General features: G+C 43.7%; 1 protein-coding gene across 3 annotated transcripts in view; it reads left to right on the plus strand.

Moving 5' to 3' along the window:
- The first annotated feature begins 5,161 nt into the window (after positions 1–5,161).
- Positions 5,162–20,344, plus strand: part of BEND4 (BEN domain containing 4) — a 34,715-nt gene continuing 19,532 nt past the window's right edge. For 2 of the 3 annotated variants that reach the window (XM_081523935.1, XM_081524110.1), the window contains exons 1-2: positions 5,162–8,786; positions 16,447–17,013. In XM_081523935.1, the coding sequence (XP_081380061.1) occupies positions 8,303–8,786; positions 16,447–17,013 (1,051 nt within the window). In that variant the 5' untranslated portion in view covers positions 5,162–8,302. Of the gene's footprint in view, positions 8,787–8,998; positions 9,760–16,446; positions 17,014–20,344 lie in introns of those variants that run through there. The other variant, XM_081524019.1, reaches the window with a different exon arrangement.

Consider the following 20,344-nt stretch of genomic DNA (forward strand, 5'->3'; position numbering starts at 1 on the left):
AATCTACTGTTTAAAAGGAGGGATCCATTTCAAAAAGGTCCTAGGAATTATCACAGGAAGGAAGGAAAAAATGTTGTAAGATTTCATTCTAAATTCAAATTAGGGAGAGGATTAAACTTCTTCTGAATAACCCCAACAGCCAACAGTTAGAAGAAGCAAATTTGGGCGTGACATAAGCATAAACTTTCCACTTTCCAAAGCTGTATAAAAAGGAACAACTGCCTCTTGAATATATTCTCCATTTATCTATTTCTTTCCATTGAAACCACCACTGCAGTGGTCTAAGCAGTCTAAGTTCTCACCTGGACTATTGCCAGAGCCTCCTAAAGTCACCCATTCATCCAACAAACCTTTCCTGAGCCTCAAATCTGTGCTACTGTTGATGCTGCTGCTGCTGCTAAGTCGCTTTTGTCATGTCCCACTCTGTGCACCCCCATAGATGGCAGCCCACCAGGCTCCCTCCTCCCTGGGATTCTCCAGGCAAGAACACTGGAGTGGGTTGCCATTTCCTTCTCCAATGCATGAAAGTGAAAAGTGAAAGTGAGGTCACTCAGTCGTGTCCAACTCCTAGCAACCCCATGGACTGCAACCTACCAGGCTCTTCTGTGCATGGGATTTTCCAGGCAAGAGTACTGGAGTGGGTTGCCATTACCTTCTCCCAACTCTGTGCTAGCTGCTAGCCTAGATGCTGCAGACTCAAGGACCAGAACAAAAGACTACAAGCAATAAATGCTGGAGAGAGTGTAGAGAAAAGGGAACCCTCTTACACTGTTTGTGGGAATGCAAACTAGTACAGACACTATGGAGAACAGTGTGGAGATTCCTCAAAAAACTGGAAATAGATCTGCCATATGACCCAGCAATCCCACTGCTGGGCATACACACTCAGGAAACCAGACTTGAAAGAGACACGTGTACCCCAATGTTCATCACAGCACTGTTTATAATAGCCAGGACATGGAAGCAGCCTAGATGCCCATCAGCAGATGAATGGATAAGGAAGCTGTGGTACATATACACAATGGACTATTACTCAGCCATTAAAAAGAATACATTCGAATCAGTTCTAATGAGGTGGATGAAACTGGAGCCTATGACAGAGGGAAGTAAGCCAGAAAGAAAAACACCAATACAGTATACTAACACATATATATGGTATTTAGTCAATCGGTAAAGATAACCCTGTATGCGACACTTAATTAAGAGAGACACAGATAAATAGAACAGTATTATGGACTCTACGGGAGAGGGTGAGGGCGGGATGATATAGGAGAATGGCATGGAAGCATGTAAATTATCATATGTGAAACAAATCGCCAGTCCAGGTTCAATGCATGATACAGGGTGCTCGGGGCTGGTGCACTGAGATGACCCGGAGGGATGGGATGGGGAGGGAGGTGGAAGGGGGGTTCTGGAAGGGGAAAACATGTACACCCATGGTGGATTCATGTCAATGTATGGCAAAACAAATACAATATTGTAAAGTTAAACAATAGAAAATAAACTAATTAAAAAAAAAAGAACTTATGCCCTTAAGGAATTTGCATTCTACTCACTGGAAGCAAAAAATAAGTGAGTCATTCCTCAGAATTGGTTCCAGGATCCCCTGAAGATACCAAGATCCTCCAGTGCTCAAGTAGGTTACATAAAATGGCTGCACAATTCCCTACATAAAATGGCTATTCAAGTCTCTATGTAAAATGGCTGCACCAGTCCCTACATAAAATGGCTGCACAATTCCCATATACAAAATGGCTGTTCAAGACCTTACATAAAATGGCTGCACAATTCCTTACAGAAAATGACTGCTTAAGTCTCTAAATAAAATGGCTGCTCAAGTCTCTACATAAAATGGCTGCTCAAGTCTCTACATAAAATGGCTACACAAATCCCATACATAAAATGGCTGCCCAAGTCCCATATACAAAATGGCTGTTCAAGACCCTACATAAAATGGCTGCTCAAGTCTCTACATAAAATGGCTACATAAATCTCATACATAAAATGGCTGCACAAGTCCAATATACAAAATGGCTGTTCAAGACTCTAAATAAAATGGCTACTCAAGTCCCTCTATAAAATGGCTGCTCAAGTTCCCTCCATAAAGTGGCAGTGGTACAGTCAGCTCCAGGTATCAGTAAATCAAATTTTGAAATTCAGTCCTCGGTTGGTTGAAATCACAGATGGGGAATGCAAGGATATGCAGGACTGACCGTGTAATAAACATGATGTTACACAGCAGATAGTCTGTATAGCATGACAGATGGTGATAGGTGCTGGATAGAAAAAGAGGTGGGGAGTATGGGGGGAGGGAGGCGGGGCTTCAATTGTAAATAGGGTGACTAGTGAAGGGCTCAAAGAGATACTAGAGCAAAGACTTGAATGAGATAAGGTAGGAAGTTTTGCAGACATGTGGAGAAAGAAACATTTTAAGCAGAAGGAACATTAAAGGTAAGAATCTTGACACAGGACATTTGGAACCTGATAAAGACCATTAAGGCTGGAGTGGAGTGAGGAGAGGAGGGGAGAGAAGGAATGAGGCCTGAGAGGCAAGGGATGGTTGTAGCTCCTAAGGGGACTTTAGCAGGCAATGACACACTCTGCATTTCACTCTATGGAGGGGGAAGACAATGAAGGGCAGTGGAAACATATGATTATATTTTGAACGGGTTACTCAGTCACTGTTTAGAAAATAAATGTCTCCCTGCTGCCAGTCTGATCCTCTACAGTCCATTGTCCACAAAGCAGAAGGAATCTTTTTATTTTTTTTTCTTCTTGAAGGAATCTTTTTAAATACTGCAGAAAGACTCAGAGAAACAAAACTTGCATCTACACTAAAACCTGTACCGGACTATTCAGAGCAGCTTTATTTACAATAGTCCCAAACTGAAAACAACCAAAACATCCTACAACAGGTGAATGGTTTAACAAATTGTGGGATATTCACTGTGGAGTACTCGTCAGCAACGAAAAGGATCAAACTATTAATACAACAACATGGATGGATCTCAAGGGCATTAAAGTAAGTGAAAAATCTCAAAAGATCCCATATTGCATGATTCCACCCTTTGGAGGAAATGGATGAAGGGTACCTGGGACCTCTCTGCACTATCTTTGCAACTTCCTGTGAATCTGTAATTATTTAAAAATAATAAGCTTATTAATAAGCTTATTCTAAAATGATAAGTTTAGAATCTATAACTGTAAAAATTAAAAGGTTTTTTTTTAAAAGTGTTGCAGGAAGTAAATTGTATTTCATTGGAAAACTGCATTGTCTACGTACAGCACATCTTCCCCAGTTATCTGAATCTACTATTTCATTGTCTTTGAACTATTTTTACAATTTTGAAAGTTTAGATAACTGATAGATACGCAAACCGTCCTTCATGGTAGAGGTTCCCTTCCAGCTGTCACCCACATCCCTCATGGGAAAACCAATTAACATACACAAAACATTTATGCATTCAATTCAACATTCCTTTTTTCCACATCAAATTGTCCTTTGAATACTATGATGGCATTGAGCAAGTTAAATAAAAGCTTTAACATCTGTTCATTTTTATGTATGGGAGTCATGATTTTATGTTTTCTGAAAATTATCTTTTAAAAACATAAATCTGGTCATGTTACTCCCCAGCTTAACTGCCTCCAAGCTTCCCAACTGCTTTTAGAATGAAACCCAAACATTTCCTCAGATGGATAAGGCCCTGCGCAGCCAGGGCCCAGCCTGCCTCTCGGACCTCATCTCCTCACTCTGCCCTTTGCCAGGATACTGGGACTACTGGCCCTTTTTTCAGCTCCCTGAGAACTTCAAGCCTGTTCCTGCCTTGTGGCTCCTACAACTATTGTCCTTCAGCCTAAACCGCTCTTCTCATCAGTTCACTTCAGTTCAGTCCCTCAGTTATGTCTGACTCTTTGCAACCCCATGGACTGCAGCACACCAGGCTTCCCTGTGCATCACCAACTCTCGGCGTTTACTCAAACTCATGTCCATCGAGTCGGTGATTCCATCCAACCATCTCATCCTCTGTCGTCCCCTTTTCCTCCCGCCTTCAATCTTTCCCAGCATCAGGGTCTTTTCAAATGAGTCAGTTCTTCGCATCAGGTGGCCAAAGTACTGGAGTTTCCACTTCAGCATCAGTCCTTCCAATGAATATTCAGGACTGATTTCCTTTAGACTCTTCTCATGGATGGCTCTTTTTTAGGAGTAACTCTCAGCTGGATGGTTCCACCTCAAACAACTCTTCTCAGTCACCCTATCAAAAGCAACATCCCCATGCTGTTTTTTTTTAATCATAATTATTTCTATCTGAAATAATAATAGTGTATTATGCATTATATATTATTTAACATTTTAAATATTATAGCATATAATAAGCATAATAATTGATTATACTTTTTATAAATATGTATTTGTTATATAAATATATTAATATCATTCAGCTAGCTACTTGATCATTTCTTACCTGCCCACCCCAATTCTATCATAATAGGATCTTGATATTTGGCTCCACTATATCCAGCGACTCCCAGGCGGTGCTATTGGTAAAGAACCTGCCTACAAACTCAGAAGACTTAAGAGATGTGAGTTCGACCCCTGGGTCAGGAGGATCCCCTAGAGAAGGGAAAGGGAACCCACTCCAGTATTCTTGACTGGGAAATCCCATGGACAGAGGAGCCTGGAGGGCTACAGTCCCTGTGGTTTCAACCGAAGCCACTTAGCATGCATATTGTCCACTGCTTAGAAAAATCCCAGGCACATAGTAGGCACTCAATAAGTATTTGATGAATAAATCCCTGGGTGAATGATGCTCCTAGAAGTAGCGAAGTCCTCATCACTGGAGGTATTTGAGCATGGTTTATACAACCACTTGACAGGGTCTTAGGAAAGCTATGGGCATAGGCTCAATCACAAGAATAAAAGACCATTTTGGTCCCTCTAGGACTGTGAGCTTATGATTCCGTGGCTACCGTGCCCTTTCTACTATGCAAATGGGAAAAGCAAAGGAGTATTCCTCAGTCATTTTCCACCGAGTGATAGTACGCACATCCCTGTTCCTGCTGCAATATCATCTCAGCATTAAAATGTTGAAGCTAATCAGACATTTAATTTCAAAGTGGAAGGTCATTATCTTGTCACAAAATTTTATTCCAATTACTTTTTTTTTCTATTATACGAAATGAATTAAAAGTAGCACAAAACATTGGGAGATCAAACAGTCAATCAGAAGCTCATTAAATATCATTGAAATTGTTGCAATAAAAAGCATTTCCCATGGCTGACTTATTATTTAAAAGCTATATTCTGGATGGCTCAAGGAATTGACATGCTGCCAGTCAAAAAATCACCCTATCCATAAATAGCCACTTGGCTTTTTAAAAGTTCACTATCTTTTTTTTTAAGTAAGAGTAAATATATAAAAAGATTTAAAGCTTTAGTGTAACTACCATCCCATCAGCCCCTGAGACCCTAAAGAGAGGATATCAGCAAAATCACTATCTGATAATCTGGACTAAAATTTACAGCAAAATGCCTACAAAAGTGCTGCCAGTGATTTTATAAACACTTCAATATATTACATTTATATACAATACTCAGGTACATACAACCCCAGGCAGGGAACAGTGGTCACTTACAATTTTAAAATTAAATTCAACTCCACACTTGGGAATAAATGCCCATTTCATTTTCTAAAACGTGATTATTAAGCACTTCATTTTTCTATGGATCCAGACATAGGTGACTGCTAGCATGAGGATCTACAAGCTGGTCATTTAAAAAATTCTAATATTTTTCTCTAGGGTGTCTTTTTATTTTTTTAGCTAAACCACTAATTTTACCATTCAATTTTATAGAAACATCCACTTTTCAACATACAGAATGGCAGATCCTTTTCACTGGCAAACTATAACAACAGAAGTACTGTTCCCAGTCTCTTAAGGTGCTTAAGTGGTGAGGCTGATACAAATTAAAAATACATAAGAGAAGAAAAAGCTCCCAGCTATAGGAAATTATTTCTTCAGTAGTAGAACTGATGAATTTCTCCCCTCTAACCGCCCCCCCCCCCACCTACTCACACTGGCACCACCCAATTTCTTTTCAAAAGCCAGGAGTTATTGGCAAATTATCTGGGAGTAAAGTGGGAGGAAAACATTTCAATGCAAAATTCAGAACTGCTTTCTAGAAAGAAAAGTGTGGGGAGGTTTGTTATCATTTATTTCTTCCAGTGTATCATTCAATTTCAGCTGTCTCACCTCTGAGAAGAAGCTCCCCCATTTTTCACTATGTGCCTAAGAAACATCTCCCTGGCATCTCATTCTCTTTCCCTGTCTTTCACCAGCATTTCATTATTTCTTAACTGTCCCTCTCATGCTTGTCTCCCTTTTTCTTACTGATCCACGTGTCCTCATTTAGCAGTTTTCAGAAGCCAGGGAGAAACGTTGCAAATAATGTTAAATATGATTAATATCTTGAATTCCTTGAAATATGACATGCATGAGTTACAACGAAACCTCTTTTATTTCCCCATGAAATGCTTTTGCATAATGAGAAAGAAAATGTCCTCTATGCCCTAATCAACCCTGACAGTTCCTGGACTCCCAAATACTTTTATTTATGGCATTATTTATTTCATCTCTAATAAATGGAGGGGAGAAAACCACAGCAGGATCTGAGGAGGCCGCAGGAGAGAGGGAGACTATGGAGGGTGGAGGAACCCGGAAGCTGATCCTGCAAAGAGAGAGGTTTCCAGAGGAAGGGAAGTGTGGCGAATGAGAGACCAAGGTCCTCAACCCGGAGAAGAAAATAGGTCACTTTTCCAAGACTAAAAGGAAAGCTCTGAAAAGGAAACTAACTTCACAATGGAGAGATGACAGTCACACATCAAGGAGGAGACGTACCCAGAATTCTAACCTGGAGAGTGAAGACTGAAGGCTAGAAACCAAACCTGGGAGGGAGTTGCTGATATTGGAGTTGACCTAGGGGAGGGGTGATTTGTTCCCAAAGTGGCTGGGAGAAGCCAGGACAGTCCTCTAGATATGAAGACATCTCTAGCCCATGGGATCCTTCTCTGAACCACAGAGGCACTTCCCTCATTCAAACAACTACTGAAATTGTGCGTCGTCCAGAAACTCTGCTCTGGTGGCCCCAGACGCAGTGAGGAGCTGCCTGGGCAACGCAGAGAGCCAGAGCTTTTGGGCAATCTTGGTCCAACAAGCACGCACGCACACGCGCACACGCACGCACACCCCCCCCCCCAAACAACACTGTTAAGAGTATCTAATCACCATCCCCAAAGCGGGTATCAGGTCATATTTTTTCCCCTAAATTGCAGAGTCTACCTGCTACAAGAAGTGAGAATTTGCATATCTGGGTACATATGTGCAATTCAGCCACACACTTGAGTGTCTGACTTTGGGCAATTTCCTCAAAGTGCCTCAGTTTTCTCATCTGTAGAATGGGGAAACAGGATTCTTTTATGCCCTCTCATAGGAATCTAATGAAATAATGTAAAAGTCTGACGCTTTGTGTGCTCTTATGACAGCATTAACTCGAAGGCCATGAGCTGGATATAGACAAAAGCCCGTGGGCACGCAAACAACTCGCAGCAACCTGGGTCAAGCCTTCAGGATGTTCTTTTCAGAAAGCTGGCGGAGCGATTTCCCATAGGCAGAAGAACGCGGTGTATTATTTTTCCAAGGTACACACGCACTCCAGCTACCCCGCCCCGCCCCGCTCCGCCCCAACTACTCCCAGCTGGGTGCAACCCGAGAGTTTGGGGTCGTGCAGGGGACGCCAAGTGTTCCTTCCTAAAACTGGGCCCCGCCCATAACAGCAGGAGCCTCAAGTGCACGGGGCTCCGAAGTCTCGTCCCGGCGAGAACCTCGCGCTGTTACCAGGACGCCCTCGGGGTCCCGGCTCTTTCCTTCCCTTCCCCCGTCGGAGGCGCACGCCGGGCTCGCCGACCACGCGGGCGGCAGCGGCGGCACCAGGCTCCGCCCCCGCCCCCATTATCATTAGCAGATATTACCCTAAACACTTGCTCTTTACCTCCTTTCTCCCTCCAGGCATTGGCGAGGCAGCCTGTCAATCAGCGCTCGGGCTGCAGCCCCCCGCGCAGGGGTTCGGCGATGCCAGGCTTCGCGACAGGCGGCGGCGGTGACGGCGGCCGCGGCACAGACACCCACCCTCCCACACGCGCGCACCCGGGCAGAGCCGGCGGGCGGGCGGCAGCGGCATCCCCGGAGCCCGGCGCCGGGCGCCGAGGGGGCGTGCGGCCGGGAAGCGGCCGGGAGGCGCAGGATGGAGGAAGAGATGCAGCCGGCAGAGGAGGGGCCCAGCGTCCCCAAAATCTACAAGCAGCGCGGCCCCTACAGCGTCCTCAAGACGTTCCCCGGCAAGAGGCCCGCGCTGGCCAAGCGCTACGAGCGACCCACCCTGGTGGAGCTACCGCACGTGCGGCCGCCCCCGCCGCCTTTCGCCTCTCACGCCGCGGTCTCCATCAGCAGCAGCGAGCCGCCGCCGCCGCCGCAGCAGCAGTTCCAGGCGCAGGGATCTTTCCCCCCCGGGCCCGGTCGGGCCAACGCCGCCGCATCGTCGTCGTCTCCGTCCGGCACGCCCGCCGCGTCCCAGGGCCACCTGAGGACTACGGCGCCGCCGCCCGCGGCCCCCGCCGCGTCATCATCCTCTTCTTTCGCCGCCGTCGTCAGGTACGGGTCGAGCCCGGCGGCCGCCGCGGGCAGCAGCAGCACGGGCGGCGACGGCGCCGGTCTGGAGCTCAGCGCAGGTACCAACTCTCGGGCGCAACTTTCCGTCCCACCACGGCCGGGGGGGAGGGGTGGGGCCCCGGGAAGGAGAAGTCCGGGGACCGCGGAGAGCCTGCCGCGCCCTGGGCCCAGCGGGAGGGCCGCGAGGGGAGAGCGGGGGTGGGGAGGGGACGTGCACACCGGCTGAGGGAGGATCCGGACGTCCGAGCGCACCCCTGAGGCCTCCACGCGCGGGCGGCAACTTCTGGCGCTTCCCAGCCGCCACCGCCGCCGCGTCCCGGGCTTCCGACGGCGCGCGCGCGCCTCTTAACAGGTGTCTCCGCCGCTCGCATCCCGCTCGGCGCCCGGGGTAACGCGGCGGTGGCGATGGGCGACCTGGCTGGTGGAGGCGAGGGGAGCCGGGGATCGTGCGCGGGCTGGGAGTGGGGGCGGGACACCCTGAGGTGGCAGCGGCGGCGGCTCCAAGAGAAGCTGGTGCTACCCGGCGACTCTCGGGGAAGCCCTCTCGTTCCTTTCTGCGGCTTCACTTTTTCCTTCTACTTCTTCCCTTTCTCTCTCTCTCCCCCCTCCATATGCTTTTCGTCCTCTGTCCTTCTCATTTGCTCTTCGGTTCTTTCTCCCTCGCTCGGTCGCGGTCACTCAGCGGGCCCCAGGGCTGTTTCTTTTTTCTCTGCGAGCGCGCGCGGTCTCTGCCTGCCCCTTTTACCACCCACCCCAGGGTCCCCGCGGGTGGCTCTAAGACGCGGGGCTCCCCCTGCTCCAGTTACGCGGGTGGAGCGGGCGGCCGCGACTTCAGGGACGGAGACCCCCGCCCCTCCCCCAGCCCCGAGAACCCCGGGCGCTCGAGGTCCCGCCGCCCGCCCCGCCTCGCTCTCCCCTCCCTCGCTCCCCACACCGGGTGGGCGCTGCTGCACGGCGTGATCCCGCGCCTCTCGAGCTTTCTGGGTCCGTGCCCCTCAGAAATACCTTTCGGGGAGCACTCACGTGACCCAGGTACGAGACTTCTGGTAAAAGCCGGCCCTCCTGCCCAGCTGCGGGGAGGGAAGCGGGCTGATGGAGAGGCCGCAGCTTGGGGCCTGCGCCCAAGGGTGCTCTCTGCTCCTTGAGGACGCGCAGCCTCGTTTATCCCGCTTCTCGGAACTAAAAAGTTCCTGCTCAGGCCTTCTACGGCACTTTGGAGCCCTCCGAATTCTGCATATAAGTGAATCCAAAGCTTTTTTTTTTCTGATGAAAATAGCATTGTCTTGAAATGAGTTATAGAAGCCTAAGCTCATGTTGTGTTGTTTGTCAATATTTTGACACATGAAGGATTGGTTTTGAGAAAGAAAATCTAATTACAGGTCATAGTGAAGACTTGTCCTGTCACATCCCTTACTGATTTGGAGGGGTTCGTGTGTGGATGTCCTCATTGTTTGGTGGTTTTTTTCCTGTATTTATATTCTGTTGTGCTTTTGTATTCGTTGTTAGGCTATCCTACTTTCATTTTCCTCATTTTTCTAGTGTTTTCTCCCTTTCTTAGTGAGGTTTGTGTGCTTTCTGGGTTTGGGTTCTGATTTTCTTATAAACTACTTCGTAGTCATTCTTTGTTAGTTTCCTACCTCTGCTTTCTTGTTCAGAAGTTTGGGTCTTTTTCCCATATTCTGTACTTTGCTTACTCCTTAGCACAACCTCCAAGCCACCTTGTTCATTGGGGGTTTCCCCCTCTTTATCCGCTCACTTCAGTCTTTAATCTCATCTTGCTCTCTCCTTTCCGACTTTGCTGACTATCTTTCAGTCTTTTACCTTTTTTAAGACAGTATAAGTCTGCCCCCTTTCATTTCCATGTTCATCCATAGTTTTAACCTTGCTTTTTCCTGCTGTTTTTCCTGTATTCTGTTTTCTGCACCAGTTACTTGCTATCCTTTCCAGGGTTCCTTTTACTCTGGCAGTTTCCCCACTCTCATTCATAAAGAGTTTTTGTTGTTTTATTTTTCCTTCTTACGTTGTTCTGAATGTCCTCTCTCAGTGTTTACTCTGATGTCCTGTTTAGTTTGTCTCTGTCCCCAGGTGGAAATCATGTCAGTGAATCTAAAAGAGTGAAAAGCAGTTTGCTGATGCTCCTCAAATTCCATGTATTTATTTCCCTTTATTTTCAACATTTCTCTTTTTTTTAAGAGAGCTCATGGAGTGGTAAGCTTTATAGCCTCAAGAATAGGATGCCATGTGCTTGTTGGAAAGATAGGAATTGGATTGTAGGTTTCTTCCTTGCAGTAAGGAAAATCAGTTAAGTGGCTCAGTCTTGTCTGACTTTTTGTGACCCCATGGACTGCAGCACACCAGACTTCCTTGTTCATCACCAACTCCCGGAGCTTGCTCAAACTCTTGTCCATTGAATCAGTGACGACATCCAACCATCTCATCCTCCGTCATCCCCTTATCCTGCCTTCAGTCTTTCCCAGCGTCAGGGTCTTTTCCACTGAGTCAGTTCTTGGCTAATGGGGAAGGCAAAAAAAAAAAAGACCTTAGTGCTAGATATCATGAATTGTGGTCATGGTATTAATCACTGGGGACAAAGCCATCTCTTAACCGGCACAGTGATATGAGTGGCCCTCAGAAGGACAGGCACCTGAAGAGATGATTGGCTCTTTGAGGAACTAGTGGTTCCACTTTGAACCAATAAGCATCTGTGCCCAGACAGCCATGTAAGCATACTTGGTGGAATGGAGGTAGGAGGGGTGGTGATTTGCTTGTTGCACCCTCTCTACAGTGTTATTGCAATATCTCAGGCCACCTGGTAAACTGAAAATAATCAAAACATCAATGAGATGGAATGAGTGAAGGATAGAAGAGAGATAACTGAGTGTCCAGAGTAAATGCTGTGAAAAGATGAAAGGGTTGAAGTGAACCTTATTTGCCATTAAGGGCCATAAACCATTGAGAGGAGACACGTGATTTAAAATAGATTTTTCAGTGTTCTTATAAAATCTCCTGAAGAGAATAATTTTCCTTAAAAGGGGTAATATACCACGCTTCTAAAAGCATATTTTTCCTCTGTGGGAGGCTTAGAGTTAAAACCCACGTAGATCTTGATATGCAGCCTAAATTTGGCATCAGGAAATGGGAAATTGCATCTTTAAGCAGAGTACAATCAAAAATGAATTACAATAAATCCTATATAATTGCATAGGTCATTCTCTTTAATGAGATTTTATTAACCTGACTGTCAAGCTTTTGAGTCAGGCAGATATTTTATCTTCTTCAACTGATAAAAGTGTCAGCTATAAACCACCATATAAATATTCATAAATCTACACATCTGTGGCAGCCTATCAGCATCATTCTTTTGGACATTAAAAGCATTCTAATTACTTTCTGTCTAGCAGAGCTGAAATGCTGCCTGTTATAGTATGTGCTTGGCAGGCATGATTGCTTTTGTTTGCCATCACAAATAGCAGCATCCTATTTTATATACCGATGGTCCAGAAAATATTCAGGGATTGACTGAGCAGGATGAATATTAGGAAGCACCATCTGGTTTTGATAGCACTGGGTATATTAACTCATCTGTTAATTTTTGACACATCATTGATTTATTTATTTAGAAAAATTGCATCCTGTTTTGCTGTGTTGATGTTTGCCATTAGGGGAAAAAAAACTGATGGCATTTTTTTTTTAAGACAGAGTAGTTCATTGATTTAAGAATAGAGTAATGCTTCCAGAGATGCTTTCATTTTGTAACTTCTATTTTCTATGCCACAAAGTCCTCTCATAGAAAGAAGTTATATTAATGTTTTAAGAAAATCGTCTATTTTGAGCTAGTTGGAAATCGTTTTGGTAGATTATAATAAATATATGGATACATGGTAGTATAGGTCACAGAAATTTTTTTCTGCTTCTGCATTTTTAATATTAATATATTTCACCCTTCACCAGGCTAAAATCAAAAGGTTACCACTGATCTTGACTACTGTGATCTCCTTCATAGAAACAGAATACTCTTGGGGATCCGCTGTGATGGGCAAATTCCATTCCAGGCTTTACTTACAAAGAAGGATGTTAAAGTAGGGAGCCTGTGTTTCATTGCTGAGTTCCCATCCCTCTTCACTTAATCAGATTTAGGATGTATTAAACCTCTTAAATTCTGAAGAATTTCTAGAAATGACTTTTTGAATTACAAAAATAATCATGGGTTCAGATTCTGGAATCAGACTAGGCACAATTTGCAATATGATGTTATCTTCTGGCAGGTTTCAAAATAAAGCAAAATAAATTTGAGAAACATGGTCATTTTAGAGTGCTTTATGATTGTGATTTTTTTTAAAACATTTTATGATATTTCATTTTAGAGAAGTTAGGGATAAAGTAGGTTGTGTTAAAGCCTCTCTGTAATCTGTTGACTTTGTACTTCCTTGCTATCACTTGAGTGGAACATTCTGACTAGTGGGGGGAGAAAAGTTCAAAAAATTTAAAATACACGTTCACACTTTGCTCAATTAAGAATCATAGACCAGTGTGCCATACAACTGTGTTCATACGAAAACAGAACTTTTCTCCATTTCTTAGCAATAATGGGCATCACACAGTACTTCTATTTCTAATTATATTCTGTCTGGAAAGGTGAAGTATTGCTGGCTGCAATATGTGTTAAGTGGAAGAAAGATTTGCTGTTTTCCACCAAGTATAATAGTAACATTTTTTATCGCACTCTTCAATGTATTGACATAAAATACTATTCAAATATTATAAGGTACTGAAAAGAAGAGAATTCAACTTTTTAATGGCTACAGTGGCTATTTTTACATATATCAGTTCTGAGAACAAATTCTGAATAAAACATTTGGAAAAACTGCAGGCAAGAACTGTTTTATGGCTGTAACTATTCTCTGATGTTCTGAATGCACTTTAATACATTATCTTCATAATAAAGCATAATACATAATGACTTTTTCTCAACATATTACGAGTTTATCCTTCAGTTAAGAAAACAAATGCTTATCTATACATCAGATTTTTTTCCCCTTAAAATCTATACTGTAATGTGATTTATCAATATTTAGACAAGTGAACTCCTTTTAGGACACTGGACAAATATATTCAAGCTGTTCTTTCTAAGCAATTGTGTTTTAGTCTTTCATATGTTTTTTCTTTCTTCAAGTTTATGTTAAAGGTATATAGGCTATGAATGGATTGGGACTATTCTGATTAAAATGCAAACAGTAAATACAACTTCAGGTCTGGAATGGGATTATAGGATTAAATGAATGAAAACTGCTAATGTGCCAGAATTGAGAATCCCCAATCAATATTGTCCTTTGATTTTACTAATAAAAGAACAAAAACCCGGAAGTAAAAAATGAGAATGCAACATCTTAAACCTCCCCACTTGTATGGTTCAGCTGTTTACTTTCTGATTTATTTGGTTTTGGCCATTGTAAAATATAGTACCCAACTGTTTGAATTCTTTCTCCATTACGTTTCCCTTCAAATCATGAGCTCATTTCTTCCTTTCCACCTGGCTGGGGGCAGAGTCATCATGACTTCCAGTGTTTGGTGTAGGAAAGATAGTTCCCACATACACATCCCTTTTTCTCCAAAGTAGCAAGCCAACTTTATCTCGGCTGCTACTTGGGTCAAGTTCCAGGCCCATCAGTCAGCTCTAGCCTAACACTATTCCTGGCATCTAGTTCTTTCTTCAGCACTCAAAGTAATTGTGGTTAAAAAAACAGGCCTGTGCCTGATATTTGTGGGATTCAGGATAAGAATACAAGTGCTGTAAACTAAGATACTATTTTATCTACAAGAGTCCCCTCATGTGTTCAGTAAATATTTCTTGAGGTACTGTGCTGGCCCTCAAGCTCCAGTCCACTCATGGAATATACAGTTTCTTGGGTCTCTGCTGAGCTGAAGAGTACTGGCCTCTGTGTTCTGACTTGTCATTTTTCCTGAGGGATTTTGAAATGGTCACATTTTATAGATTTGGGAGATGTGAGGGGTGCTTCCTGTATGCTCTGGGCCTTAGATAAATTATTAAATAGTTAGAAAAGGAGACTTTTACCCCCTCCCCCTGATATCTTAGTTACTTTAGGAAGACTAGTAAGAAAAAACAAAGAAGAGCATGAAGGACTGCGTGGAGGTTTCTAAAGGTTGGTTTTGCTGGTCATTAACTGGGGTTTTCTAGAGAAATCAATTTTCTTAAGTCACAATTATTCTGGTTTGTTGTCCCCAAAGAAACCCTTGAGCATCTCACCATTTTTCACTTTTAAAGGTCTTTTTTTCCTCAGTAAAAGATACAGCTAGACAACATTTCCAGGGACAACAAGTGACTAGTTGTTGTTTCAGTCACTCAGTCGTGTCTGACTCTTTGAGACCCCATGGACTGTGGCACGCCAGGCTTCCCTGTCCTTCACCATCTCCTGAAGCTTGCTCAAACTCATGTCCACTGAGTCAGTAAGGCCATCCATCCATCTCATCGTCTCTTGTCCCTTTCTTGTCCTGCTTTCAATCTTTCCCAGCGTCTCAGGGTCTTTTCTAATGAGTAGGCTCTTTGCATCGGGTGGCCAAAGTATTGGAGCTTCAGTGTCGGTCCTTCAGTGACTAATTATATTTCTATAATAAACAATAGATATTGGCATCTAGAATCTACAGTATTTTGTTTGTTGCCACTATTTTACATAGGGGGAGAGGAAATAAGAGGCACCCTCATTGCCAAATACAAACCCTAAAAAAGTATCTCTCTCTGGGTATTTATAAATTGCCTGTTCTGGGTGGTGGTCTACAAAGAAGAGAATGTTCTTGTAGCATTTACGTTTAGGGTGAATTTTCAAAACCCTTAGACTAACAACATTGAGTCACATTTTCACACTATTGACTGGGGCGGAGGTTGGGGGGGGTGGGGGTGGCCTTTCCATATTTTTTCTTTTTGAGGTGAACTGATTGCTTTCTATTAGTTTTTTGCTTTCCACTGATTGACAGTTAATATGCTTTAGAATACATTTCTGGAAACTAACTGGCCCTCTCTGTATGTGCCAGTTAAGAGATTTGGTGGGAGAAGCCCTAAGAAGGGCACTGTTGGTTTTCAGGTGCTGCTGCTATAGATCAGGCTAAGTTATCAGATAAAGTAAAAGAAAGAATTGCAAACCCAGATGTTGGATGACACAGTCTTACTTTGGGGCTCCTCATTTGCCTCATAGGCCCACTGCTTGTTTTATCTTAGATGTTTAGTGAGCACTTCACAAATACTTCTCGTTCTTCTCCAGTTTGCATCTGGGAGCAACGTACTCTCTGGGGATTGTATCAGCTGATTAATAGCAAGGGCATGAGGGCACTCCAGAAATAGCAGTAATGATTGCTGTAAGCTCCCCTGTCAGTGAGGAGTTGAGTCTGCAGGGCTGGCTTGATTCATTAGAGTGAGGATATTAATGAAGCCAAAGGTGTAAGTTCAGAGCTGTGCATAGAGAGGGGGTCTCTATTCGGTGCCCCAGTCCCATCCAGCCATTTCCCAGAATCGAGTTGGGGTGGCTCATTGGGAGCAACAGGAAGCTGTGCATCCAGGTACATGCAGATTCACTATGTCACATTGGTGTGCGGCAGAGAGTAGAAGTCCATGTTTCTGACATTTTTAATGTTGAACTCCAAGTCAAGAACCCTATTTGTCCCTTGTCTTGGCTGTCAGTCTCTGACATGTCTTCTCCTCTGTTTCAGAGAGTCGAATGATCTTGGACGCTTTTGCTCAACAATGCAGCCGAGTCCTTAGCCTCTTAAATTGTGGAGGCAAACTTCTAGACTCCAACCATTCTCAATCTATGATATCTTGTGTGAAGCAGGAAGGCTCAAATTACACTGAAAGACAGGAACCATGTCCTGTTGGCAAAGGGGTCCACAGTCAGACCTCAGACAATTTAGACATTGAGATGCAATATATGCAAAGGAAACAACAAACTTCTGCATTTTTGAGAGTTTTCACTGACTCCCTGCAAAATTACCTGCTCTCAGGGAGCTTTCCAACTCCAAACACCTCCTCGGTCAGCGAGTATGGCCACCTGGCAGATGTGGATCCTTTATCAACATCCCCCGTGCACACACTAGGTGGCTGGACCTCCCCAGCAACATCTGAATCCCATGGTCACCCATCATCTTCTACGCTGCCTGAGGAGGAAGAGGAGGAGGAAGAGGAAGGCTACTGTCCCCGGTGTCAAGAGCTGGAGCAGGAGGTGATTTCACTGCAACAAGAAAATGAAGAGCTCAGAAGAAAGTTAGAGAGCATCCCAGGTACCCTGCCCTGTTACTTAAAAGCCACTTCCCACTCATTTTTTTCCGTTGTCCCATATGTGTGTTTGTGTGAATGTGTATATGTATGTGTGGTTTTTGTTGTTTGTTGGAACCAGTGATGTGAAAAGTTGGAAAAACAGGTATGCGCAGTTTTTAGTCTGCCAGTGCCAAACAAATTTCAGATTGAGCTACTAGTCTTGTCCTGTGTTTAAGTCACAGTCCTCTAGGGTATAGACTTGAAGGCTATAGTCCTATTGAAAGATGTCTCCATTGATACAAACGTGATTCCACTATGTAGTGCAGTGAGATTGAAATAGGCCATGTGCTATGGGCTTGAGTTTTCGTCAAAAAGTGATCCTGTTCCTTTTAAATAGCTTTTGTATCTGTAAAGATTTTGATATATGTGTTTTATCAGTCTGTGATAGAAATTGAAATGAAATGACACCTACAAAGGCAGCACTCAGAGAACAAATTGTCTCTTCTATTCCATTAATCTCTCGCCTTTCTTGTTAAGTTTCAACAGGTGTGGTTTCTTTAGCATACAAACTCCTGTTAAAGTTAACAAGCAACTGTGAACTAAAAGATAGAGCTCCAAGATCAACTAGTCCCAAACTAGTTGTGCTCCTGGCTAAACAGAGGCATTCACTGCCTCTCTAGTGTCTAGTGACACTAGGTTTGCAGAGTGGTGAAGTCATCTTTATGGCAAGATCTTCTGTGGGTTGCAAAGCCATTTTTTCCTTATTTGGAAAGGTTCTGATTTTGTATATAGCTTTGAGTTCATTGCTATGTGTCTGTGGCTTTGCAGAGAGACTGGCACAATATTATAAATCAACTATATTCAATTTTTTTTAAAAAATTGAAAAAAAGAATATATAGCAATGCTAAATAAATCAGACAGTGAAACCTTTGTTATAGGAATTCTCTGGCTGTCCAGTGGTTAGGACTCTGCATTTTCACTGCCAAGGATTTGGGTTCAATCCCTTGTCCAGGAACTAAGATCCCACAAGCTGCAAGGAATGGCCAGAAAACCAAGAGACATTAAAACCTTTTTAATCATGCAGCCTATTGATAAAAAATTGGGGGCATGTATTCACCAGTGTACACATCCATTGATTATTTATATGCATGTACTACTATACTAATATATTATGTTCAAAGTAAAACATAATACATTTAAAATTTTTAAGGCTGATCCATAAATAGAAATAGAAATTATGTTCTTTTCCTTATTCGATGTCTTTGCATCACACAATTTGGCAGCTCATGTAGAAAGAAGGAAATGTTGACGAAAGTTAGCCACTTGTCTATTAGAAGTGCCAAACCAAAAGTTTACTTTCCTTCTGTCCTTTCATTTAAAACATTTCCCAGATAGTGCTAAGGTTTGGCTCAGAATATCTTGGAGTTAGAGTGTGGTTTGTCCTGTGAGAGACAAGCAAGAGGTGAAGTAAATCCATTCTTGGTTGTTGCAATTGAGCTCTGGAGTTAGATGCAAAGTCTTGGCATCGTCCCCGCCAGGCAGACTGATTACAGGAGAGAGACTGGCGGAACCCAGGAGAATGCGGTAGAACCAGAGCCCTGTTGGTTTCTCCTGGTCAGAGAGATACGGGTGCAGCTAACAGATTGGAATTTTACAACTTTCACAGTTGTGTGAATTATGATCCATTAACTGTGGGTTTTAATACCAAAAGAGTATGTTGTATCTTACTCCCCACTGCTGTTTCATTAGGGGAGAACACGGTGTCCTGGGGTCAGCCAACTGCAGATTCTTAAATTAGCCATTCAGAACTGTGAGTAAGGGTTTCACAGTGCAAGGACAGGTAACACACATGCAGAGTTATTGTTGCCCAGTTCCTAAACCTGAATATTTGGCAAGCCATCTGTCCTTGATAAACTTCCAGAGCAAATTTGGGGTTCACTCCACCTGCTTTTTCCTGAATTTGTGCAGGTGAAATGTCTATGTCAGGAGTAAATCATTGCTCAGTTCAGTTCAGTCACTCAGTCGTGTCCGACTCTTTGTGACTGCATAAAAACTGCAGCACGCCAGGCCTCCCTATCCATCACCAACTCCTGGAGTCCACACAAACCCATGTGCATTGAGTCGGTGATGCCATCCAACCATCTCGTCCTCTGTTATCCCCTTCTCCTCCTGCCCTCAATCTTTCCCAGCATCAGGGTCTTTTCAAGTGAGTCAGCTCTTTGCATCAGGTAGCCAAAGTACTGGAGTTTCAGCTTCAACATAGTCCTTCCAATGAACACCCAGGACTGATCTCCTTTAGGATGGACCTGTTGCATCTCCTTGCAGTCCAAGGGACTCTCAAGAGTCTTCTCCAACACCACAGTTCAAAAGCATCAATTCTTCGGTGCTCAGCTTTCTTTATAGTCCAACTCTCACATCTGTACATGACCACTAGAAAAACCATAGCCTTGACTAGATGGACCTTTGTTGACAAAGTAATGTCTCTGCTTTTCAATATGCTGTCTAGATTGGTCATAAATTTCCTTCCAAGGAGTAAGCGTCTTTTAATTTCATGGCTGCAATCACCATCTGCAGTGATTTTGGAATCCAGAAAAATAAAGTCAGCCACTGTTTCCACTGTTTCCCCATCAATTTGCCATGAAGTGATGGGACCGGATGCCATGATCTTAGTTTTCTGAATGTTGAGCTTTAAGCCAACTTTTTCACTCTCTTCTTTCACTTTCATCAAGAGGCTCTTTAGTTGTTCTTCACTTTCTGCCATCAGGGTGGTGTCATCTGCATATCTGAGGTCATTGATATTTCTCCTAGCAATCTTGATTCCAGCTTGTACTTCCTCCATCCCAGCGTTTCTCATGATGTACTCTGCATATAAGTTAAATAAGCAGGGTGACAGTATACAGCCTTGACGTACTCCTTTCCCCATTTTGAACCAGTCCGTTGTTAAGGTCTGGTTCTAACTGTTGCTTCTTGACCTGCATACAGGTTACTCAGGAGGCAGGTAAGGTGGTCTGGTATTCCCATCTCTTTCAGAATTTTCCACAGTTTATTGTGATCCACACAGTGAAAGGCTTTAGCATCGTCAGTGAAGCAGAAGTAGATGTTTTTCTGGAATTCTCTGCAATTTGATCTCTGGTTCCTCTGCTTTTTCTAACATCCATCTTGAACATCTGGAAGTTCTCAGTTCACGTAATGGTGAAGTTGGGCTTGGAGAATTTCAAGCATTACTTCACTGGCATGTGAAATGAGTACAATTGTATGGTAGTTTGAACATTCTTTGGCATTGCCCTTCTTTGGGTTTGGAATGAAAACTGACCTTTTCCAGTCCTGTGGTCACTGCTGAGTTTTCCATATTTG

The sequence above is a fragment of the Giraffa tippelskirchi genome, chromosome 1 (genome assembly GCF_054371585.1).
Source record: "Giraffa tippelskirchi isolate mGirTip1 chromosome 1, T2T-mGirTip1v1.2.pri, whole genome shotgun sequence".
Lineage (NCBI taxonomy): Eukaryota > Metazoa > Chordata > Mammalia > Artiodactyla > Giraffidae > Giraffa > Giraffa tippelskirchi.